Below are 22,185 nucleotides of genomic sequence, written 5' to 3'. Positions count from 1 at the left end.
ACATATGTGACAGTGAAGAACACAAAATATGTAAAAAAATGACATGAATATCACATAATTCTCTTCACTCTGACTCTCCTCATCCTGCCATCGCTTAGAGATTCACCACCACGCTCATGAAAATCAAAATGGCCAGAGTACTTAGGCCAACATGTATATGTACACAGAAATGGGTTTTCACTAGAACATCTGTACAGTAAGGTCCCCAAGGATTAGCCTAATTGCTTCACTGAATCTGTCTTAACGAACTGTTAGATTCGGATCTATCTCAGGATTCATTATTTCCTTCAACTCAGCCTAAGGATTACTGTCTAGCTTGTGGAGGCTAGCAGTATTAGTGATCTGATTGCATTGCATTTTCCTTTGTATTTCTCTGTGAAATTAATGAAGTAATAATCAACAAATTATTCCAAAGTTATTTATTTCTTTCTTGTACATGAGTTAAAAATAAAATCTTACCAAAAAATGGAACCACACTTGATCAAAATATATAATCTTATTCATATGTCAAGCATTTTTTTTAATATAAGCTAGAAAAATAGAAATTTCATCTTGGACCCATATAATATTCTTGCAGTACTGCCTCGAAAGCTATGTTAAAATAAATATTTTTTTCCTTGAAAAGGGATAGTGCATGTTGCTTAACCAGACAAGCGTAAAAGTAACAAAAATAATTCAGTGCAAATTTCTAAAATAAGCATTCAGATTACATTTTCTTTCCTACATGATTTCTAAATGGTTAACAGTTCAGGTTTTTCATATTTTGAAACAGCTGATCAGAATCAGTTGAAAAGAAAGTTAAATAAGCTATTGTCTCTTTGTCTTGGAATTTAGTTTTCAGCAATGTCCTAACAAACTCTTCTTGGAGCTCTTGTTTGATTTGAAGTTAGCCAGAATTTGCCAGAGTGGAAGCAAAATATTTTTTTTTACTTCTTACCTAGAATGCTTCAAATATATTCAAGCTTTACAGAACATTTTGGCCATTTGCTGTAGCTGCTTGTGAACTCGGGTCATAGTTAAAAGTTACAGAAGTACACAGTCATTATGTTCAAAATCCTGCCAATTATTACTTTTAAAAAGTTTTGTTGCAAAGAGTTAGATATTAATGGTAGTTTGATAAACAGGTATTTGAGTTAAAAACATCAGACCACATCTGATACAGATCACTTACGGATCTCATTAGCATCCATTTGCTGCGTGCTTTATGTAGAGTCAAGTCGACATTTTGGTTGAAGTTCACACCACAGAAAGTGTTTCTTGAATGATTAAAAAAAAATAACAATTAGGTCTTTTTTTTTTTTACCTGAGGTTTACATAAGTGCTGGTTTAGTTCACAATTCAAAACGTACATGTTGTTTTATACATGTTTCAAAGGTTTCAATCCCGTAGAAAAAAAGAAGTAAAATCAAAATACAATTTCTCCATCTGCCCTTCTGAACACACATCCCACTTCAAGCTTTAGCACTTCAAGAGTCAGACTGCCCATACAACCAGAGCTAGGTGACATCTTCTGGATAAGAGGTCAGGGTTGGACAAAATAATTTAAATCAAATTCAGTGAAATAATTTCAAAAAATGTAAATGTCCTAAAAAATAGAGTTAACTTTTTATCATTTTGGATGATTCTAAGTCTGAACATTGGACTTCTAGTCCAAAAAGGCCATCTTGCTGAATTTGGCTAGATTTTGAAAAAGAAAGCAGTAAATTGCATGCAACATATTTTGCTATGCGGCTTCTAAAACTTGTAATTGTGGCCACTAAAATCATATTCTCTGTGAAAAAAAAAAGAGTACAAAAAAAGAAAATTCATACAAAATCAAGTAATTATTTAGGACTTGCTCAAGGATGCTGTTGGTCTGACCTTGCAAAATACTTAGGCAGGTGCTTAATTTTAAGCATGTGAGTCATTGTGCCAAGAGGGATTTTATGGTGAACACTAATGCACAAATATTAGTTAGACTGGCTCTTCCACTTCAAGATAAGCATGGACGTAAGTGCTTTGCTGGATATGGATCAGGATGCTCAGCACCTAACAGGACTTTAGGCGCTGATCCAGCAAAGCACTTATCCACACGAACAACACTGCCGACTTTAAGATCACTGCTCATGTGCTTAACATTAGGCATGCTTGTAAGTGCTTTCCTGGAAGGGCCCGACAGACCAATAGTGTGTAAGCTATAAAATTTGAAGCAGTGTATGTTTAACACACCGCATATTTAACAATGTTAATCTGCTGAGATTTGCTTTTTCTTGGAACAAGGCATGTCTAACTTCAAGCATTTATTCTCAGAAAGTGCGTAAAAAAAGCCTTTAAAAGCTGCTTTGAGATTATGGCAAGTTAAAATAATATTAGCGAGTCTCCTTATGCTCCTTTCATTTCTTCTTTGCATGTCTTTGTGCAGGCATCTAAAAAGCAAAGAGAAAACCCTGGTCATAAATATTAATCTATTCACATAAGCATTCATGCATTTAGTTTCCCTCTAAAAAACATCGTCAGATGCAACTGAACACCTGAAAGCAAACATCACTGAACTCTTCTAAATTTCAGATCTGAATGCAAATCCTGCCAAGTATGCCGCCTTTTCCACTGAAAATATTAAAATCACCAATTGTCACTTCTACAAATAGAACTAAGTTTATTACTTAAGACTGAAAATGACGTGCAAGTCCAACCCTAAGTCGGTGCTGGTATTTCCATACGAATTTTTCCACGCCCGCTGATGTCAATCCATTTGCAATGTGAAGTCTAAAAAAGTGGAAATGTTAAGAACTGCTTAATCCCAAAACAACAAGTATAAAAGCATCACAACTCATCAGATATTTACATGAACATGTAGAGATCACATGTTAATGCCAAAAAGAAATAAAAGACCACATTTCTATAATAGTGCTGGCATATCGTTTCATACTAAGCTAACCAAGGAAGAAATAGCAAAGCAGCACTTCATAATGACCTACTGCTACTGCTGGCCAGGCATAGTAACTATATTTAAATCCTCGTTGTGGTAGGAAATATTGTTTTATGTATTTGGCACCACATGCTCTTCATAACTTCTTACAGCTACATGTTGAGGAAGTTTCAAAGTTACTAAATGTATTTCATTCTTTCCTAAAGGGAAAAGAGTTTTTGTTTTCACGTGAAAGCTTTAATGGCTTTTGGAAATGGCTTATTTTTTGTCATGCACAAATTCCTGCTCAACCAAAAGCACAGTCACTAATAAAATTACTATTGTTGTAAGTTACGGCATAGCTGACAGCTGAAGTCGAGATGTGACACGCTAAAGCGGAACACACCTATGCACAGAGGAAGAACTCTAGACTTAGTCCTTGAGTGCAGTGGCAGATGTGAAAGTTGTGTACAGAGAAAGAAAAAAAAACGGTACCCCAGATCAGAAGTCAGCACAAAGGCCTCCCCTCTCTGTCAGAATTGTCCCCCTTCTGTCCCAAATTCTGACCAGAGAAACTGGGACTTTTTCTTAGAAGAAAGGTTCTTGAACTGTTCAGTCAATGAAAAGACGCATTTCCAAAATTTATTTCACAACATTTTTGAACTATTAAACCATAAACACCTGAAACTGGTGGATTTAAATATCCAGAAGAAAAGCTTCTACCATGTATCCGTCCTACCTCGTAGTTCCTGTTTCTCATGTAACTCTCTCCCACTCTTGGTTTTCCACTCAAACATCCATCCCATGCTTGTCTGCCTTCTCAACATCTTCTAGTGCTTGGACTTTGCTTTACATTAATAGGTACACAATTTCTTTCTTCTCATTTACCAAAACACTCCCTAGGATGCTGCTTACTGCACAAAACTTCTCCATTAACATGACAGTATGTGCCTGTTCTTTTTCTTTTGTTTCATAACATTATCCTGCAGTTTGAGTGGTGGTTTTCAAAAGTTGACATCACTGCTGCATCCCTTCTCCTACTGATATGAAGTCCGGGGGTTTCTTTGACTGTCAAATAAACTGCTGGGCAAAGTTGAATGTTTTTCAAAATCTAACCCTTCCAGTTCACAACCACATTTGTTCGTTCTTGCTCACCAAATGCTAGTTCTTTCCCATCACAGCAAGGACCCATTGGACCCATACGTGCTGCTACAGGGCTGGTCATCGCTTAGAGCCTAGACAAGTGAGGTAGGAAAAAAGCAAGATGGCAATTCTAAAGGTGGTGCATATAGAAATTGTCACATACAGTGACACCTACTATTAATTTTTAAACTTGTCTGATAGTTGATGTCAGAAAAGGAAACTTTACTGATCAGGCTGGTGAAATTCTGCTAATGACAGCTGAACAACAAGGCAGTGTTGTATAACAGGAATTTCTCTATGGCTCCATGCAGCAATTCCTGGTTTATTTTGTTTGGTTTGGTTTGTGTACCCTTACTGCTCTCCACCCCCTTATATTGTTTCAGAAAGTTGACATTCATGACTGGAATTTTATTAAAGCACCAAATGCCTTGGGATAATGATTCTAACTGAAAAATCAGTAAAGTCTGCATCTGAATCACACACCTCAACCTATGTTCAAACACTAGTACTATGGGTTGATGTTCAGAGCTAGGGAAGACTTAGAGTAGCAATTTCTTTGAATGCCTAAAAAGCATTTTTTTCTAAGGAATTTCATTTTGATTCTAGATAATTCAATATTTTTAGAACTGGGAATATTAACTATATGCTATTGGGAGGCCATCCACATTTGTTAAATAAATCTCTCTGTAATCAGAGATAACTCTATCATAGATTTCCAAATATTTTCGTCTATTGGGAATTTCAACCATACTGATTTCCCCATTTAAAAACTATGCCCGAAACTTTAAAAAAATAACACTGGTTTGAAAGGCATACAAACCCCAACAACAATTGCAGAACTGCACACAACATGCAGTGAGGCTTCTCATTAATTTCTGGGTGGAAGAGAATGCCACAGAGCTCTTTAACCTAACAGACACCACTTGTAATCCATGCATTGTAAATGGCAGCAAGTAAGGCTGAAGTGCAAAAATGGCACAGTTACTAAAAATGAAGAAACTCCTACGTTTCTCTGAAACTCCCCATTCTCAAGGGATACAGGCAGATTCTCTACTGAGCTGAAGTAGCACAGAATGACGTATTTTAAGAGCGTCTTTCTAAAACACACATTGTAGTTGATCCACAGGAATGGCTTGGTGCAGCAACTGGTGGATGAAACTATGAGGTAGTGTCGTGTAGAACTGGGTAGACCTATACAAATGGTCCCAGTGACTCCATCCCTTTTTCAATTCTGTTAATCAGGGAAGTTGCAACATAGCAGACAGCTATCCCTCTGAATATACAGGAATATACTCTGTAATGAGGAAAGAACACACCCAAGACTGAGTAGTGCGTTTTAAGTAACAGTCCTACCTTGTGCAAAACTTCATAAAACTAAACCTTATCCAAGACACTCACACTTAAAGCTTTTGAATTACGTGTCCACCTCCAAATAGGCTTCTTTAAAAGCCCAGGTTTGGCCTTTAAATAAATCTTTCCCTAATTATTTTTATAAGGACCTATTGACCTTGGAACTGAACATAAAAATATCCCTATATTGGTATGTGTTAAGAGATTTATCATGTAATTCTTTAAGGATTAAAGTTTATACACAGGAAAATACCAAAATCCCTTAAGAAATGTCCTGAAGCATAATCGAACTCTTGAAACATACAGCAAATACAACAAACACAGATTTGTTACACAAAGAACTTTAATGCATTACATGCATATCGACATTTATTGCAATTTGTTTCTAGCATATTCAAAACAATCAAAATCCCAATATAGACACTATCTTTGCCTCAATAAATTGCCACCAATGGCAATACTTACATCAGCATGGGTCTACATAAAAATCTAACGATGTCATCCTACTCTGGTGTTATACTGGGTAAAAATCTCCAGAAAGTCTCAAAAAATAATGTTCCTTATGAATGATAAGGCTCTCCTTTAAAACTCATCAAAGGAAGGCATGTTTCCAGCACAGAATGGAGTGCAATGGAGGAAACTCTGGTGGCCTTGACCAAGCTTGCTCTAGAACAAGCAGCAGTACAGTATGGTACCATGCTAAACCTTGCTTCTCAGCTCACAGGGCCATGCTAATGCAGTTAGGCTGTCTTCCCGACCCCGGCTGGAGTATCTGCATGGTACTGCCTTGCCCCCCTGAGCCGTAACAGCTCTGTCCCACGCTAGCTCACAGATCTCCTCATCACACTGCACCACATACACAGACATGCCCTGCATATACTATACTAACAAAAAAACCCAGGAGACATCTTTAGCTTAACATAAAAATAACCACTGTATAAAACTTTTTCAAGAACAAGTCTTTATTTTGATGCTTTAGGTTTGGAGCTGAAGAAAGCAGAAATGGATTTCATTCCACTCTTATCAACTTTGGCCAGCGCCTTCTGTGCTGCAGACATCTTGCTGTTTGCCTGTTAGTGAAATGATAAACAGAAAAAGTTAAGCAGCATCTCTGTAGGAGGGGAGTATAAGCTACAAACTCCTTAATACAGAAGTCAAGCAAGAAGTTGAATTGCTTTTTTAGTATACAGCAGTAAAGATAATGTTATGCAGGCTTTAAATTGTAGGAGAAAAACCTTACTAAACAAATTTGAGATTATTCAAACAGAAAAATACTTGTCACAAATTACCTCAGACAAAGACAGAGAATTAATTACAAGGACAAGGAGGTGAAACATCTTTACTTTCTGCAGAATGAGGTGTCCCAACCCAAACGTTTACTTTCGGATAATCCCTGAGTATACATTAAGAGGAATAATGCATGCAATATAACAGATGCATACTGTACCGTCTGACTCAATCTCATGATTATGCTGTCAGCAGGCTGAATTACAGCCTTGCATTACAGATGATGAATAATTCACACTGATTTATTATCAAAGACTCCATGCACAATGAAATAAAGGAAAAGAGATGGAAGAACTAAGAATGAAGAAGGTAACTAGCATTTGCAAAGCACTTTGAGGCCACTGGGAAAACTTCCCAGACCTTTACACCTAAAACACATTTTATGAGCCACGTTTTATAGACCTGACCTCTTTACTTTTTTACATTTTATAATGTTATGTTTTAAATCTCTAGCTGTTTTCCCTGTTAAGAAAACTTTGCATTGACCTTTCTTTATGATACTCCTCAGTCTGCAGGACTTCACAATTACAATACTTGGGATCAGCTAGAAGGTTATGGATAGGATGGCAATATGCAACAACAATATGATCGTCTGTGTTACTATACAAACAAAACCACTGCCAAAGTGTTTAAAAAAGAGTAGCATACTGTACAGAGTCCAAGAGATATCTTTTCTTTCCCAGATTCTCTCATCAATGTGCTTCATTATTTCAGAAGTAAATCATATTTATGTTAAAATGAATTATCTTTCCTCAGTTTATTCCTATCTTTATGCTCAGTTCAAAAGCTATAGGTACACAATGGGGGAAGGGGGAAAACATGCATATTTTAAACTATTTATACTACCTTCACTTAGGGGGCAATCCTCTTCTTACTTCAAAACTAGCATGTGCCCTGAATACAAAAAAATTCTGGGGGTTTTGGGGGTAGGAATGCGTCTGTCACCAGCTGCTTCTCTTTGCAAAGGGATAAAGAGTAGTCAGCATTAGTCTGAAGGTCACAAGACCAGCACAGAGGGCCTTCTGGGTTCCCAATGGACTGCAGAAGGATTCATTTTCTTTCAGTGTTCAGAGAAATAAGCCAGTGCAAGCCTCACAACTTTGGCACACACAGATACAATCTATTTCTTTTCACATCTCTTTTGTTCTCCCAGGAATAGTACAGTGGCAGGCACCACTGGACTCAGATTTGAATTGGCCTCCAAACTTGTGCTGGAGCTGGCGATCAGCAAGCTCTGTGTTGATTTAACTTCATTAAGTTGACATAAGTAAGTGTACAAGCAATATTTCTAGGTAAAAATAAAGCCTGTCTCAGAATCCCTTGGAATTTAAGTGAATGTTGCCATCTTTGTTTCTTTTTCAAATAACTGAAATTTAACAGTTGCTATCACTAAGCCATAGGATTTCTCATCTAAAGATCTCAAAGATCTTTGCAAACATTAGCTGAGCACCTTAACACATGTCAAAGTCTGTGTGGTTTACTGGAATGTTCACTGATAAAATACAGTCAAACAGTAAGAGTATAGAAGAGTTCAGAATGGGACATTAATAAGACTACAAAAGTCAAATTAAACCTGAATGAAAAGTTAAAGGAGATATAACTACAGGCATCTGCCATTTTGTATTTGTTTTTCTGATGTGTTTTGGAGGAGAAAAACAGGCACTCTGTGCTAATGCTGGGTATTAATCTATGCTTTAGCAAATCATGCATGAATGCAAGGCTTGCTTACCTTTTTGGTTTTCAGATTGCTGCTGTTAAACTTAGTATAGTCTTCTTCTGCTTCCACAGGGACATCTGATAATTTCCTTTTCTGAAATGTTAGAGTGAGGAAGTTGCTCTGTCAACCACTTTTATGATGTACACCCATGGAAGTTTAAAGCTTTGGCTTTATAACATAACCATAACACCAAAACAGGACTGGCAATCAAATGAAGAATCTGCAGTAACAGTGGAAGATCTCTCTTTGTAATTGTCTTCTTTACACATGAATATATACCATCTCTACAGTATTCAGAAGAGATCATTCAGTGTCATGGGAAGCATTTTCTTCTTCCTAGCCTTCTGAAGAATGACTTCTAGAAATTGCTTGAATACCGTTTTTAACTTCCATGATTGTGACTTTGGTGTCAGAGTCTGTTTAGAGAACCTTTACGGAGCAGCTGTTGGAAGTTAGTGTCTAACAGCCAGGGAACCTAGACTCTGGTCCCCATGGTCTCATGGAACTGTGCAGCAACTCCAGTGTTACTGCTATCTGCCAACACAAGCGGATCATCATCTAGTCTATTATCTGTTTGTGCACAACCTTTAGAAGTAATTAGTTTCTACAGTCTGGCAACAGTGAAACACTGACATAGTTCTGCTGACTGCTTCATCACTTGAATCCAACAGTATATTAAGAAGCTTGACTCGGCATGTGCTGGGTGCCTTCTAACTTCAGAAATAATGGAAGTGAATGGTTCTCGGCACTTCACATGATCAGGCCGTAAGAATGAATATTTCTTTCCATAAACTGTGAGCATGTGTTTAGTTTAAAGGTGAAAACTTCCTGGTATGTTTCCAACAGTGAAAAAAAAAAGCATATAGTATTTTACAACACTGTATTTTTATTATTATTATATATCTGATATTACTACCCTGTCCTTAATATCCTGTGAAATCTAAACTGTGGCCTTCCTAGTTTTTGTGCCAAAGAGAGTGATTTTGCAAGCAACTTGGATGGTACCATACATTTTAAGATCCTGTTTTATTCATTTTGTTTATGGTGCTTGTGATCTCTCTCTCTCTCTCTCTCTCCCTCTTTCTTCCCCCTCCCCTTCTCTCTTTGGCACACAAGCCAGGTCTGCAGCTTAGATTTCTCAGCTCTTAGAACCAGATCCAACAGCAGCTTTTTCTTTTGATTTCAATGGGATCTGGATCAGCCTCTCTAGGAGGCTGTTTACAGCACTGTGATTACATTTTCAAATGACAATCTAATGAATAATTACTATTATCCTTTTTCTGGAATCTGGTAAGTTTTTAAAACTTACAAAAAAATGTTTGCATTTCAGCAAAACATTTGCTGTTTAGTTGTAGCAGAGCCTACATAGTCTTTGTAGATGTTTGTCATCATCTGCCAATGGCCAGACTCCCTATGCTGATGAACTGAACAGTATGACGATTACAACACAAGATCAATGACTTACAATTAGTACAAAGAACATGTAATTTTGATTTAATAATTAAATCACAGAATCCAGACTGTACCCAGTTTACTCTTGTGCTACAAGAGAGAGAATCTGCTGTAGCTTTTCTGTTAACCACTGAAGTTTCTAAATCTCTCCTCCCTTCAGAATTTATTTTAACATCGTTATAGGGAATATGTTAGACCCTTCTTTATTCGCAATTATCTTATACTATGTCTGCCAATACACCTTGCCCTCATGAAGGGAAATGCCAGTGCAAGTGAATAAAAATGGTCTGAAGGAGACTATAGGTTCCAGTGTACAAGCCTGCCTTGCTTCTCTGAGATTGTGAAATTAAGAAGTGTGTTAATCTCTGAAGTTGCAAAGACTTAAACACTGAAGCATCGTACACACCCTGGTCAGTGCTCTGGAAATTAATCAGATCCTCAGCAAGACTTCACTGCCCAACAACTGAACAGTTCTAAGCCTCATTTCCTCTGTAACCAAACTGCTGAAATAAAAGTATTTTTAAAAATAGATTCTCAGAACTCTCCCAATGGTATAAAAGCTATTCGTACATAATATGTAATGTACATCACATGTAGTTTAATATAGTTGTTGTAACATGCTTATATGGCTAATGAATATCACTTGGCTCCTGATGTGTGTTTTAATACTTCTTACAATGCATAAAGATAATTCTTAACTGAATCAAAGGGCCAAGTAACTGTGCAGCCAGAACAACTGTCCAACCACATGGAAATAACTTATATCCATGGATATACATTGGAGAACAAATGCTATTAATAACAGTAAGGCCCAATTATTCCTGCATGTGCTAGCTGACATACCACTTAACAGAACAGTCACTGAACCAGCCAGAAATGAGGTTATTTTAGACTTTGTTTCGGTAAGCAGCAGGGACATTGCAGGAAAGGTCGGTGTAGTAAGTAATCTAGTTTCAGTAGACATAGGGTACTTCAGTTTACATTAAATGGAAAGGATAATCAAAAGTGGGGTTCTTGATTCTAGAGGAGCAAACTTTGCAAAATATATGCCTTACTTCTTTAAGCCAAAGCTAAAGGACTTGATGTGTGAAGAGTGAAGAAGTGATTTTGGATCTTTTACTTCAAACAAAGTGAAAAATCTTGAAGGATAGAGCTTCTCAGACTAAACTATATGAATGTTCCCCCTTGCTCACACAGATGCACACATATTCCCCCCCATCCAAAAAAAAGATACTAGGAGTAAGCAGAATTCTACAATGAACAGGGAAAAAAAGACTGCCAAAAAAAAAAATGTTTTAAGGGTCAGGTAATACTGGGATAAAGTGAGAACTGCCAAAAAGTCAAGCTGAGTTAGACCTTGGAAAGGAAATGAAAACAAATAGTAGAAGGTTGTTTAGACACAGAGGGAAAAAGGGAATCAAAAAAGAAAAAGTGAAGCTGCTATACAGTAAGGACTGGATAGATATTAAAGCTAATGTATGTGTAGCTCCAAAATGGAATAAATCCTTTGCCTCAGTAAATTGTTTTCAATAAAGATGAAGAGGTTAAACACAGGGGCAGAAAAGATAATAGAAATTACTCAAGATAGAATTAAAACTCAATATGCTGACACTGTTTGGAGACTGCCTCTGAAATCGTAAGTCCAGAGGCAAAACCTGGCAACTATTCTATCAGGTAGGGACCATATTGCTGTAGAATGGCCAAACACCCATCTATATATAAGGAGGAGGAAAAAGTGATAGTAGGCCTCAGCAGAATGGAGGGGGGGAGAAAAAGTGAAAGAAGGAAGAATAATTAAAGATACAGAGTAAATGAAAACTAAACAAAGGTAATGCCTAGCAACTTAGCTTTTTTTCTCAAAGATAACTCATTTTCTGGTGACATAAAATATGAAGGATTGCCAGAGGACTTGACATGATGCCACTTAAAGCAACTGAAATTATAGAACAAAAATTGCATAAGAATTTTAAGGTAGGCAAGAAACTGGGTAAAAGGGAAACATAGGCAAATAATGCAGAAATGGGTGTCATTGGATCGGATGGAGATTACTAGTGGAGTGCCATGAACAATATCTATTCAAAATGCTCATTAATTGTTCATTAAAGATAACAGCATGCTAACATTTCCTGACTATATACCACTGAGTAGCATTATGAATACTGAAAGAGCTTTTAACACTGTGAAGGAAAACCCAGAGAACCTTCAAGACTGGAAACGTTAAAAACGGATGAAATGTACAGAAGTACAAGGTCACGTACACAGCAGCTAACTGCATGAATTTCTCATAAATCTGAATGCTGATCAACTAAAAATTGCAGTGGAGAAAAAAACCCAACTGTGTGTCTTAACTGTTCACAGCATGACTGTGAGCTATCTGTTACATCACACAGTAACAGAGGCAAATGGGATTCTAAGATGTAATGGGATAAAATACTTCCAGTTAAGACAAGAAAGGAAGAATGCCATTATATTACACTGGTAAAGGTTTTATCGTGAATAATTATATACGATTCCGGTCACCTGCTTTGAAACAATTGAATTCATCTTGGAATAGGTGTAAAGAAATGCTCCTGCAATAATGAGAGAATGGAGAATCCATCTTACACAACCAAGTTTGGCTTCACAAAATGAAAACAGAAAGGATATATGTTTTCCCTTTACACATTGAGAGAACTAATGTTAAGGAGGGAAAAGAGCCATTTCAATTAAAAAAAAAAAAAAAGATAACGTTAGCACAAAAGCACAGGGGAATAAATTGGCCATGAATAAATTCAAGGTGGAATTTACAGGAAGGTTTCTGAGCATCAGAGGAATGAGGTTATAGAACAGTCTTCCAAGAGAAGTAATGGAAATAAAAAATCCTAATGAGACTCACAGTGAAGAATGGTCAGTGTATGAGAGATTATCCAACATGGTTGTCTGGGAATCCATGACCCAGGAGGTCCCTTTCAGGGTCCTCATAAATTACATATGAAAGAAAACCTATGAGGTCACATTGTCCCATCAACCTCAATAAAACTAAATAAGCAAAACACGTATGAAAAGACTGCTGACCAAAACCATAAAATATGTCTCTCCCTTTCCCTCCCCTTTTTAAACAGGAAAACCAACCAAAATATTCCTTATTAAAAAATATTAAGTACCTGGTAAATGTCTTGCATTATTTCAGACTGGCTTTTCATAAGGCCAACTTACTTATTGTATTGTACCCAGTGCTTGGCCTAGACTAGTTTTAATAATACTTCAGAGAAATTAGCTTACAATATAATGTATCTGTCAATATCTTAATGTTCTCCTACCTTCAGTGGTGGCTCTGGTGCTGGGCTTTTAAGATCTGGGAGCCTGTAGAACAAAAGATTTTAAGACAGCTGGATTGCACAACCTAAAGCTTGTAATTCCTTCCCCACAAAGGCTGCTTTGGTTATCGACTGCTTACACATGGCATGTGTTTGCAAAAAGAGCAGATCATGGACTCTGTATTTCTGTCTTAGATAACTAAAAGAGAGCCAGGCACCATACAGAAACATGGGCTCTTTTTTAAAAGTTCTTAGATCTGGCAACCAAAACAGGAGAACACCTTACTTTTGAAAACCTTGGCTATTAGTAAGATGATATTATAAAGCACATATCTCTTCAATGAAACTGTTAAGCTATGGGGCTTCAAGCTGCAAATTGCACATTTCCATAGGCCACCATAACAGAACCCTTTGAACAGAACTGGACTGAGGGGCAGGTGCAGGGTCTCAGTGATGCTTCAAAGTCAGCTGCTGGCAGGGAACACCAGGATAAGGATGCTGGCTCACCTTCCAGATTTAAATATAAACTAACACAGGTTAGATATGTGAAGTCAAACCCCAGGAGCACTGAGTGAGTAGGGAAAAGGAAAGAGCACTGGGGATGAGGATTCTGCTCCTGGCTCTGCTGCTCATGCTTGACAGTCCTAGATAAATTGCTTTAACTCTTTGGATTTCCTTCCCTGCCCTGCTTTAAAATGGGATATGTTACTCAGGGTTTCATGATGCAACTGTGGTAACAGACATATCGGACTTCTATATTACATCTCTGGCAGCCCGTGCTTCTTAGCATCATAGGAACAACAGAAAGACAAAATCTACATTTGAAATCACATTTAAAGTGCAGCAAATATAATCTCATTGTGTCATTCACTGCAAGCAAGATGAACAAATCTCAGTATTCAATAGAAACAACAAGGACATTAATGCATGCCACATAAAATTATGAGCTAGCTGGAACAATACTTACCCTAAGTATTTTAACAACTCCTTACTCAAATCTTCAGGAATATATTCTGATATTAACCCATGGGCATACCGTACATAGTCTTCAGGAATGGGGCAGGGAGCGGGAAGGAGACGAAAAAGAACATTCACATTATATAGTCACGTTGCCTTAGCCATGTTGCATGTGCTATCATAAATCATAAGGTTGAATTAATAGTAAGAGACTTCGAATGGATACACTGTGATGGTTCTCTGTGTTGAGTAGTTTATGTTATATGACACTTGTAGGTTTATTTAAAAAGTAAAGACTTACTACACTCATTTTGTCAGCACGTGTTATTAATATCTGCTTTACAAAAGCTGTTCACTTTCTGAGAATACTAGATATCATGTATTTTTCCGAAGAAATTAAATTTTAAAAACCTGCAAAAGTAAAAAGCTGACTCAACAGAACACGCAATCATTAATTTTAAAGCATCTGGATCTTACAATTATTTGGCAAGGGCTTCAGTACTAAAGTACATTTTCTGGCTTCAACTGAAAACAATTAGATGAGACAATGAGTCTATTTCAAAGTCTTGTACTTAATTTCAGTACTTTACGGAAAATGCCAAGGCCTATCTAAACATCACTGGCAAGACGGGATAATTATCTGTGGAAATATGAACTACTAGAAGCTGTTTTCAGTACAGGGCACTCCTGCTACAAATGTTTTTTCTGAGAGACTTGGAAAAAAAATGACCCTTTTATAACATGAAGTCCTAAACCAGATCTTTTCCAGTCACGTTCTACACAAGCACTTACTGATCATGGGCTGGATCTTTTAAACTTGCTGTTGTTGGGGCTGCTAAGGAGTAACTACACACATGCACAGGAAGTATTTGCCATACAGACATTAAGCTAAAATCTTGCCTCTGAATTCCATCTACAACAGGCCAGCTCTATCTGTTCATATGCCTACACACTTAGAGAGTTCAGAAGCACGTACTAAACTGGCCTCAGGTTGGTAAACTACTATTTCTTCTGTGCCAGAGATAGTTTCCTCTTTTTTTTTTTTTAATCTAAAAAGCCCAACGCAAACTGGCATTGAAGTAGAAAACATTAGCAAACTGACACTAGCATATGCATTTCAACTGCACTGACATAAAATTCTTATTATCTCCTATCTGTACTTCTCCTTCCTCCACTGCCTATATTCATGAAGTATTTGTCACTCCCTAAGCCCACTTCAGGGTCAGGAAAGAACAAGAAATAATTCCAATCCAAGACAACTTCACCTCAGCACTTAATATGTCCAATTTATCGCTTAAGAAAAACATTTCCATCATTTCGCTCATTGCATTATGACATTGAATGGTGAGGCCAAGTCAACTACTATTATTTTGTACTAAATACAAATCAATTTTCTGCATTTCTGCCTTGAAGCAATCTTCGCTGACTTCCTTTACCAATTTTAAAATACCACTGTTTGCCTTCTAGGGACTCTGTGTTCTCACCTTGCTTTGTTATTAACCTCAGGTCAAACATCAAGCATACTTGCACACCTCCCTTCTTTGTCTTCCGAATGAAATATTCAGGTCTCACATGTTAAACTTTGCTTCCTTCCCCATTTGCACTCATTATATGCTCCTAGATTTCTGCCCTACAACATCTGTAGATGCTAACTGCATACACCCATCTATTCATAAGGCTTTCATAATATCCCTATGAAAGCAATTGTCTACTGAAATAAATTGCACTGTCATGGCAGTGAAAGGATCAGACAAGAAAATTAGACTTATTAAAAATAAGTGTTGAGTAAGGTCCATTTGACCTCCTGTCATTCACCTTGCTACATACAGTCGGACTTCCCTCCAAAACTTACCTACTTTTAATCCCCAGTATTCCTTATTTCAATGTTGTTCCTTTAAATCTAAAAAAGCCTTTTTTTAAAAGGCTATTATATCCATGTTACAATAAGTAAGGAGGAAGGGGAAAAAAACACTGCAGATGAGCTATTTAATTACAAATTTCAGAGATAAAGTATTTAAGCATAGTCAAGATGGTTGCTGTCAGGACAATTTTCCTTTTCTTTAAAAAAATGGGAGTGGAGAAAAGATGAAAAGCTACTGTAAAGTTAAAGTCACTTACAAGTTTTGCAGCTTTGCCTCTTTTTAAAAACCATATATTAGCATCTCTGTTCTATAAAACTGTCTAGTTGCCTCTTAAATCTCATTTATGTTGTTTCCTTTGATATCATTACTTGGTAACTCATTTTCCACTTCGTCAGCAAGTTGCTTTGTTTCTCCTTATTTTTCAACAGCATAATGACTTCTGAATGTCTTTGTAATAAGAAACAATTTACTTTTGTTTGTCTTGTTCTAAACTTTTCTTAATTTTCATTAACATTCAAACAATTTATCCTATTTTCAGGTTTTTCTACACAACTCCATATCCCAGTAGCACTCAGGACGTTGCCCTCCCCAGGGAAAAGGTGACTGGAAGCAAACAGAATCACTCCAGACTTTTTGATACCAGGATTGTCAATTTCAGGGCAATTTAATACATATATTAATGACGTTTTTGCCCTTAATAAGCATACACTTGTGTATTTCTGTACATTTGTCACGTAAAGCAATATTTGGAACCGGAACTTTGTGACTATGACTTCCTAAGATCCCTTCCCTTTTTGGGGAATTTTATGAAAAGCATTTGCATGATAATAATAAAAAAGAAGTCTGTTCTAATAGAGAGACATTTATTGATTGGATACTCATATATAAGTATGTATGCTATTGTCCAAGACAGTCTCAGTTCAGCAAAGCACTTCAGCATATATTTCACTGAGAAAAACACCTTCTTCCTCGAACTAAGGAGAAGCTAAAAGAAACCCAGGTGAGACCTACTGTTAAATAGTTAGTCTGGAGAAAAGAAGACTGAGAGGGGATCTTGTCAACACTTATAAATATCTAAAGGGTGGATGTCTAGAGGAAGGGACCACTCTTCTCAGTGGTGCCCAGTGACAGGACAAGGGGCAATGGGAACACAGGAAGTTCCATCTGAACATGAGGGAAAACTTCTTCACTGTGAGGGTGACCGAGCACTGGGACAGGCTGCCCAGAGACGTTGTGGAGTCTCCTTCTCTGGAGATATTCAAAACCCACCTGGTCGCCATCCTGTGCAACCTGCTGTAGGTGATCCTGCTTTAGCAGGGGAGTCGGACTAGGTGATCTCCAGAGGTCCCTTCCAACCCCTACCGTTCTATGAATCTTTGAACTGCAATGTCATCTGATGAAGGTACTAAAGAACTCAGAAAAGCCAAGGCACACAGTCACAACATCTATGGAATTTTCTCTACAAGGAATAAATTTACCGCAAAGGCCAATTTCAATACAGTTTAGATTCTAATCATGCATTTTACCTCCACATATATGATTTCACAAGAATGAATGAATTACAATGTTTAGTTTTCTTACCTTCTTTAGTATCTGTGATCTGTTTACCACTGATAAATGTAGCTGCATGTACCCTTTCACCTACAGATATATTGTTGCTTTTAAGTGCTTTCACTGTTTGATTGACCTATAGGAAACCACAGAATGAAATGTCCGTATCAGTGTTGTTATGCACATGTTAATGCAGTGACAAAGCTCTTGTAATTTTGTTTCAAGCATATAAAACACTCAAGTTATGGACTGTGGTGAAATTTAATATACATTTGTAATGACTAGCATATGAGCTCAAAAAACGCAAAGAAACTAGCATGTCTTTGAACATGTTGCCTTGGCAACACGGCACCAGTTTTGCAGCACCCTAAGATGAGCTGAGCTACTCAGATGCAACAGTCATGATTATACAGGTGAGAAATACACCTGCTCAGAGAACAGAGAATGCCTGAGCTCAGACGGATTGCAAAGGCAGTCCTGATAGAAATCAAAGATGAAGGACTTTAGAGGGCACTGCTATACTGCATCTAACAGAGGTAACTGACAGAGGAAGCTATTTTAAACAATCTACGCAGGCAGGTACCTGTTCAAATGTAAATATTCAAGTATTCATTGCAAAATAGATATCCCCATGCCTCGTTGCAGTAAGTACACCAGATTTTGTGCTTGCGTTGACTAATTTAAATCACAAGGCTTCCTTGTATCACGTGATGCATACAATCTTTTTCTAGGAAGTAGCATCATAGTAGGGGCACATATGCATGCGTAAAATGAGATTCACCTTCTTTATACCAAAATACAGATCACATCAAGCTTAGCTACACCACTAGTTTATTTTCTGCATACTGTACCCATCTCTTGAACGGCGTGATTGGATCAAGATAGCAGCAACCATACCAGGACCATTCTGAGAGATACTGCCAAAACTTCACGAGGAAACCCATTTGTAGCACAAACCCAAGGCATTTATGTCCAGCTTTAAAGCATGGCAGAATTTAAAACTCACCAGAGTCAAAGCTCTCCTCTAGCCCATCTGTGAAGTGGATGAAGCAAATTATGTATCTTATGCAAAGCCTACAGAACACAGCGATAAACTGAACTTCAGCTGCTTCTTCTGCCTCCCCACACTTGAATCCCTTTCATGCCAGCCCCATCAGAAAGAGAAACGTAACAAACTCGCCATTTCTCTAATACCTCATCACATTCCCAAGAACAACAACTTTACTGTGATATCTGTCCTTCTTGGACAGGACGTGTACCTTGAACCAAGGCACAGCACATGGCTCAAATGCAGATATGGATAAGCTAATAAGCATTTTCATTTTAAACATAAAGCAATTTTGAAAGCAAAAGAGAAACACAATACCTTTTTCTTTAACCACTTCAGTGTCTTCTCTTGGCTGTATCTGTGGAATTTCTGACTGCCAATCTCTGAGAAAAAAAAAAACAAGTAAGGGGAAGAAAGTAATGATTTGGCTTTGGTCTGGATTGCATTTTCAATACATTTAAAATCTTTTAAGTTGTAGATACAGCATGAAAGTTAATTTGCGGCTTGCACGTTAGATATCAGGGCAATAAGTTTCAAAAATACTGGAAATGTGGAAAAATAAACAGATTGAGCTGATATGCACAAGTCTGAACAACCTGACAATTCTTTAATTAGGCCCTAGTCCAGCAAAGCACATATTTTATTTCTGTGTAATCTTGGGCTGCCTGAATTCACTAAGAGTCTTGTCAAGCCCTTGTAGTTTGCCCTGTGTCACCAGACTGGTCATTTTAACTACATAGTTCACAACACAAAATGTTGGTTTCACGTCTGCTTTTTTTTTTTAATACATAGTATCTTAAATCTTATTGAATTCTAGCATCCAGTAAGGGGCCAGGACAGAGAGTTAGTTAGTGTGAAGACAAACCATCAGTTCTCCCCATTCTCCTCTCTCACTTCACAGGGTGACTAAAGCAAAAGTTGTTCTTCTATCCCTCTTTTATATAGTTTAATATAGTGACAAAAGAAAATACAAAATCCGAAACAGTGAAACACACTCCTCATGGGAGGAAGTACATAATTCATTTATGATTTATTGAGCAACATAAATTAACTCAATGATATAAGAATTTCAGAAAGTGTTTCCCCTGTGATAACTAGTGTATCGTGAACAGTTGCTATTCATACGTGATCAGTTATCTGGAGATATGCGAGTTCACAATCCTGAGGCAAAGGAGAGAGAAAATTACAAAAACTCATGGAAATTTCAGTATAAAAACTCAGTATTAATTCACAGAAAGCTACATTTTGGAAATTGAATGAAATGCCTAGTAAGATTTCACAGGAGATTTTAAAGCCCACTGTTTCAGTCTTTTTCTTTAACAGGTATTTCAGTAAGTTTTAATCTCCTGTATACCATTCCCATAAATACCTACATCTGTTTCATGTCATTTACTGATCCAGTATCATATTCCAACACTCAGTTCATGGAGTTTCCTTCTCCCCTTGCAAACAACAACATATTATTTATGATTCCTTCAGCACTTCCTTCTTTGGGGTTTATCTTGGCTCTTTCAAACTGCATACAAATAACTACTATGTGCTCTTTGTGTATGCATGGTAGGGGGTACAGAGAGGTCGAGAAAATCTGTTTACAAGATAAAGTTTAAATCTATCTCAACAGTTGTAGAAGAGTAAAACACAAAAATTCTTCAGAGCAAAAAGGAAAAACCCACTAATATACACTTTGCTTCACAAAGTTGTTGAGTTGCAGGTAAAGTAATTAGCTGTGACACTGCTGGCTGCAGCCTTCAGAACTTAGAAGGCTCTAAACAACTCTGAAAGAAAAGAAGCAGAAAATGGGGGAGACACTCTGGTTACTTTAACCTGCTTCTCAAAGAGCCAACATGGTTTGGGTCCAAGTACAGTGAGTACGATTCGTGGATTCCTCTCTTATCTAAGAAAGTTCGAGGAAGGGACATCCTCCGGCCACCATCCCCCAACCCATGCTGAAAAGTAATTCTAGTCCGGATTCCCAGGCAGACTCCCCCACAACAGCATGATTCAGAGTGACTCAGTTAGGGAAAGGAAACGTAGGACTATGAAGCCATTTTCATTAAAACATGTGAAAAATAATTACACAGAACCCTTCAGAGATCACTTTGTTTGAAAATATTTTCTGTATTTGACAGTTTTGACTATTAAACTCTAGAAAATGACAATATTTGAGACCTCTGAAGAATTAAAGTGAGTTATGAAAGTCACAAACTGCTGACAAAAGGATTCAATATTGGAACGTGGATTTAGCATGTGATGCACATTTGATATTGGTGAGAGTTAGTGACTATGTTTGATAATATGAGTATATATTGGAAAGCCTTTTGTTCCCTAATGTGTCTGGTGCCTATAAAACTGGTCTGAGACATCTGGAAAGATTGGGTTTGAGAAATACAGATGGAATATAAGTGGTTCTACAATTAAATAATATGTTCAGCGATCGGGTAATCGCTATGTAGACTTGGAAGTTTCCCTGATGTATTGTTGAGCAAACTGCCTAAAGCACATTTTAACATCCATTTTCTCAGTGTTTTCCATAACTCTGAAACTCATATGGCCCCTTTTTTTCCAACCTTCTGGGAATACAAGCCTGGCAATATTACTTAGTTATTCTAATCAGGTAAGTTTTCTTGGCTCTTCATGTTAATCACATCAGACAAGATCACAGTGCAGTTTTTGCCTTGCAAAACCAAAGAGTAATACTCTAGAACTGGAATTCATAACCCTTTCTTAAACCTTCTCTATTGTACTTTTTATCCCATGTTTGAATTTATTAGCAAACAACCTGCCTCACCCAGATTTAGCAAGCTGTAACACACCCTTTCCCCAACTACTAAAGCAGGTAACCAGGAATTTAATCCAGCAAAATGAATTTTCAGTGCCCTTCAACACGGAGGCCAGAGAAAGTGGACTTTCTGCTAATTTAGTAAGTGTAAACTGTGAGCACTCTAGGGTAAGAATTTGTTAGACAGATGTTAAATGCCTTAAGATTAAATTAAGAGTGAAATAATTATGTTGTTAGGTTCTGCCAAACAGATCAGAGCTGCAGAAGACTCAATACACCACCTGCTTCTGCTTCTTGCCCTAAAGCCCCACTCCTTAAACGAGAAAGGCTACAAAGTGGACAACAGGTCTCAGAGCTAGAAAAGAGTACCTTAGTCATAATACTGGTATTTTTTACAGGCAATAAAAGGCATGAGAATATGAAACACATAGAAGTGGATTGAACAGAAAGGGGATCTGTGCATGACAGGCAAGCAAGCGCCAACGTGTTTGTTGCATAACAATATGCTTGGTGTTCTAAGAAAAGGAAGAAATCCTAAGAAAAAGTCCCACTGTTACCTTCTACCCAGCCCAAACCTGAACAAGAAAAGAAGCAGCAGGTACATGCAGGTACATGCCTATGGACGTCTGAGAACATCACATACAGCTGGTGTGCATGCGTGTGTACAGCTTTAATGACAAAAACAATTTTTATCTTACATTTCAAAAAAAACCCCAGGATATGAACATAACTTCTTCAAAAGTTTGTATCATTTGCTGGCAAAATGACACAGACTTACAGGTGTACATAATGCATTATTAAAAACATCAATGCAAAATACCAAGCAGTAAAGCATCTTCACTACTGTCTGACAGAA

At 37.3% G+C, this 22,185-nt stretch overlaps 1 protein-coding gene across 3 annotated transcripts in view; it reads right to left on the bottom strand.

The window, feature by feature from the left end:
• Window positions 1–423: 423 nt before the first annotated feature.
• The window catches only part of RNASEH2B (ribonuclease H2 subunit B), a 44,568-nt gene continuing 22,806 nt past the window's right edge, over window positions 424–22,185 (bottom strand). For 2 of the 3 annotated variants that reach the window (XM_054837303.1, XM_054837308.1), the window contains exons 6-11: window positions 18,869–18,933; window positions 17,533–17,638; window positions 14,100–14,178; window positions 13,136–13,178; window positions 8,397–8,477; window positions 5,706–6,450 (exon numbers count right to left, since the gene is read on the bottom strand). In XM_054837303.1, coding sequence (XP_054693278.1) covers window positions 6,343–6,450; window positions 8,397–8,477; window positions 13,136–13,178; window positions 14,100–14,178; window positions 17,533–17,638; window positions 18,869–18,933 — 482 coding nt within the window. In that variant the 3' untranslated portion in view covers window positions 5,706–6,342. Of the gene's footprint in view, window positions 2,406–5,705; window positions 6,451–8,396; window positions 8,478–13,135; window positions 13,179–14,099; window positions 14,179–17,532; window positions 17,639–18,868; window positions 18,934–22,185 lie in introns of those variants that run through there. The other variant, XM_054837318.1, reaches the window with a different exon arrangement.

The sequence above is a fragment of the Grus americana genome, chromosome 1 (genome assembly GCF_028858705.1).
Source record: "Grus americana isolate bGruAme1 chromosome 1, bGruAme1.mat, whole genome shotgun sequence".
Classification (NCBI taxonomy): domain Eukaryota; kingdom Metazoa; phylum Chordata; class Aves; order Gruiformes; family Gruidae; genus Grus; species Grus americana.
The sequence above is the reverse complement of the archived record's forward strand: the minus strand, read 5'-3'. Positions and strand labels throughout refer to the sequence as shown.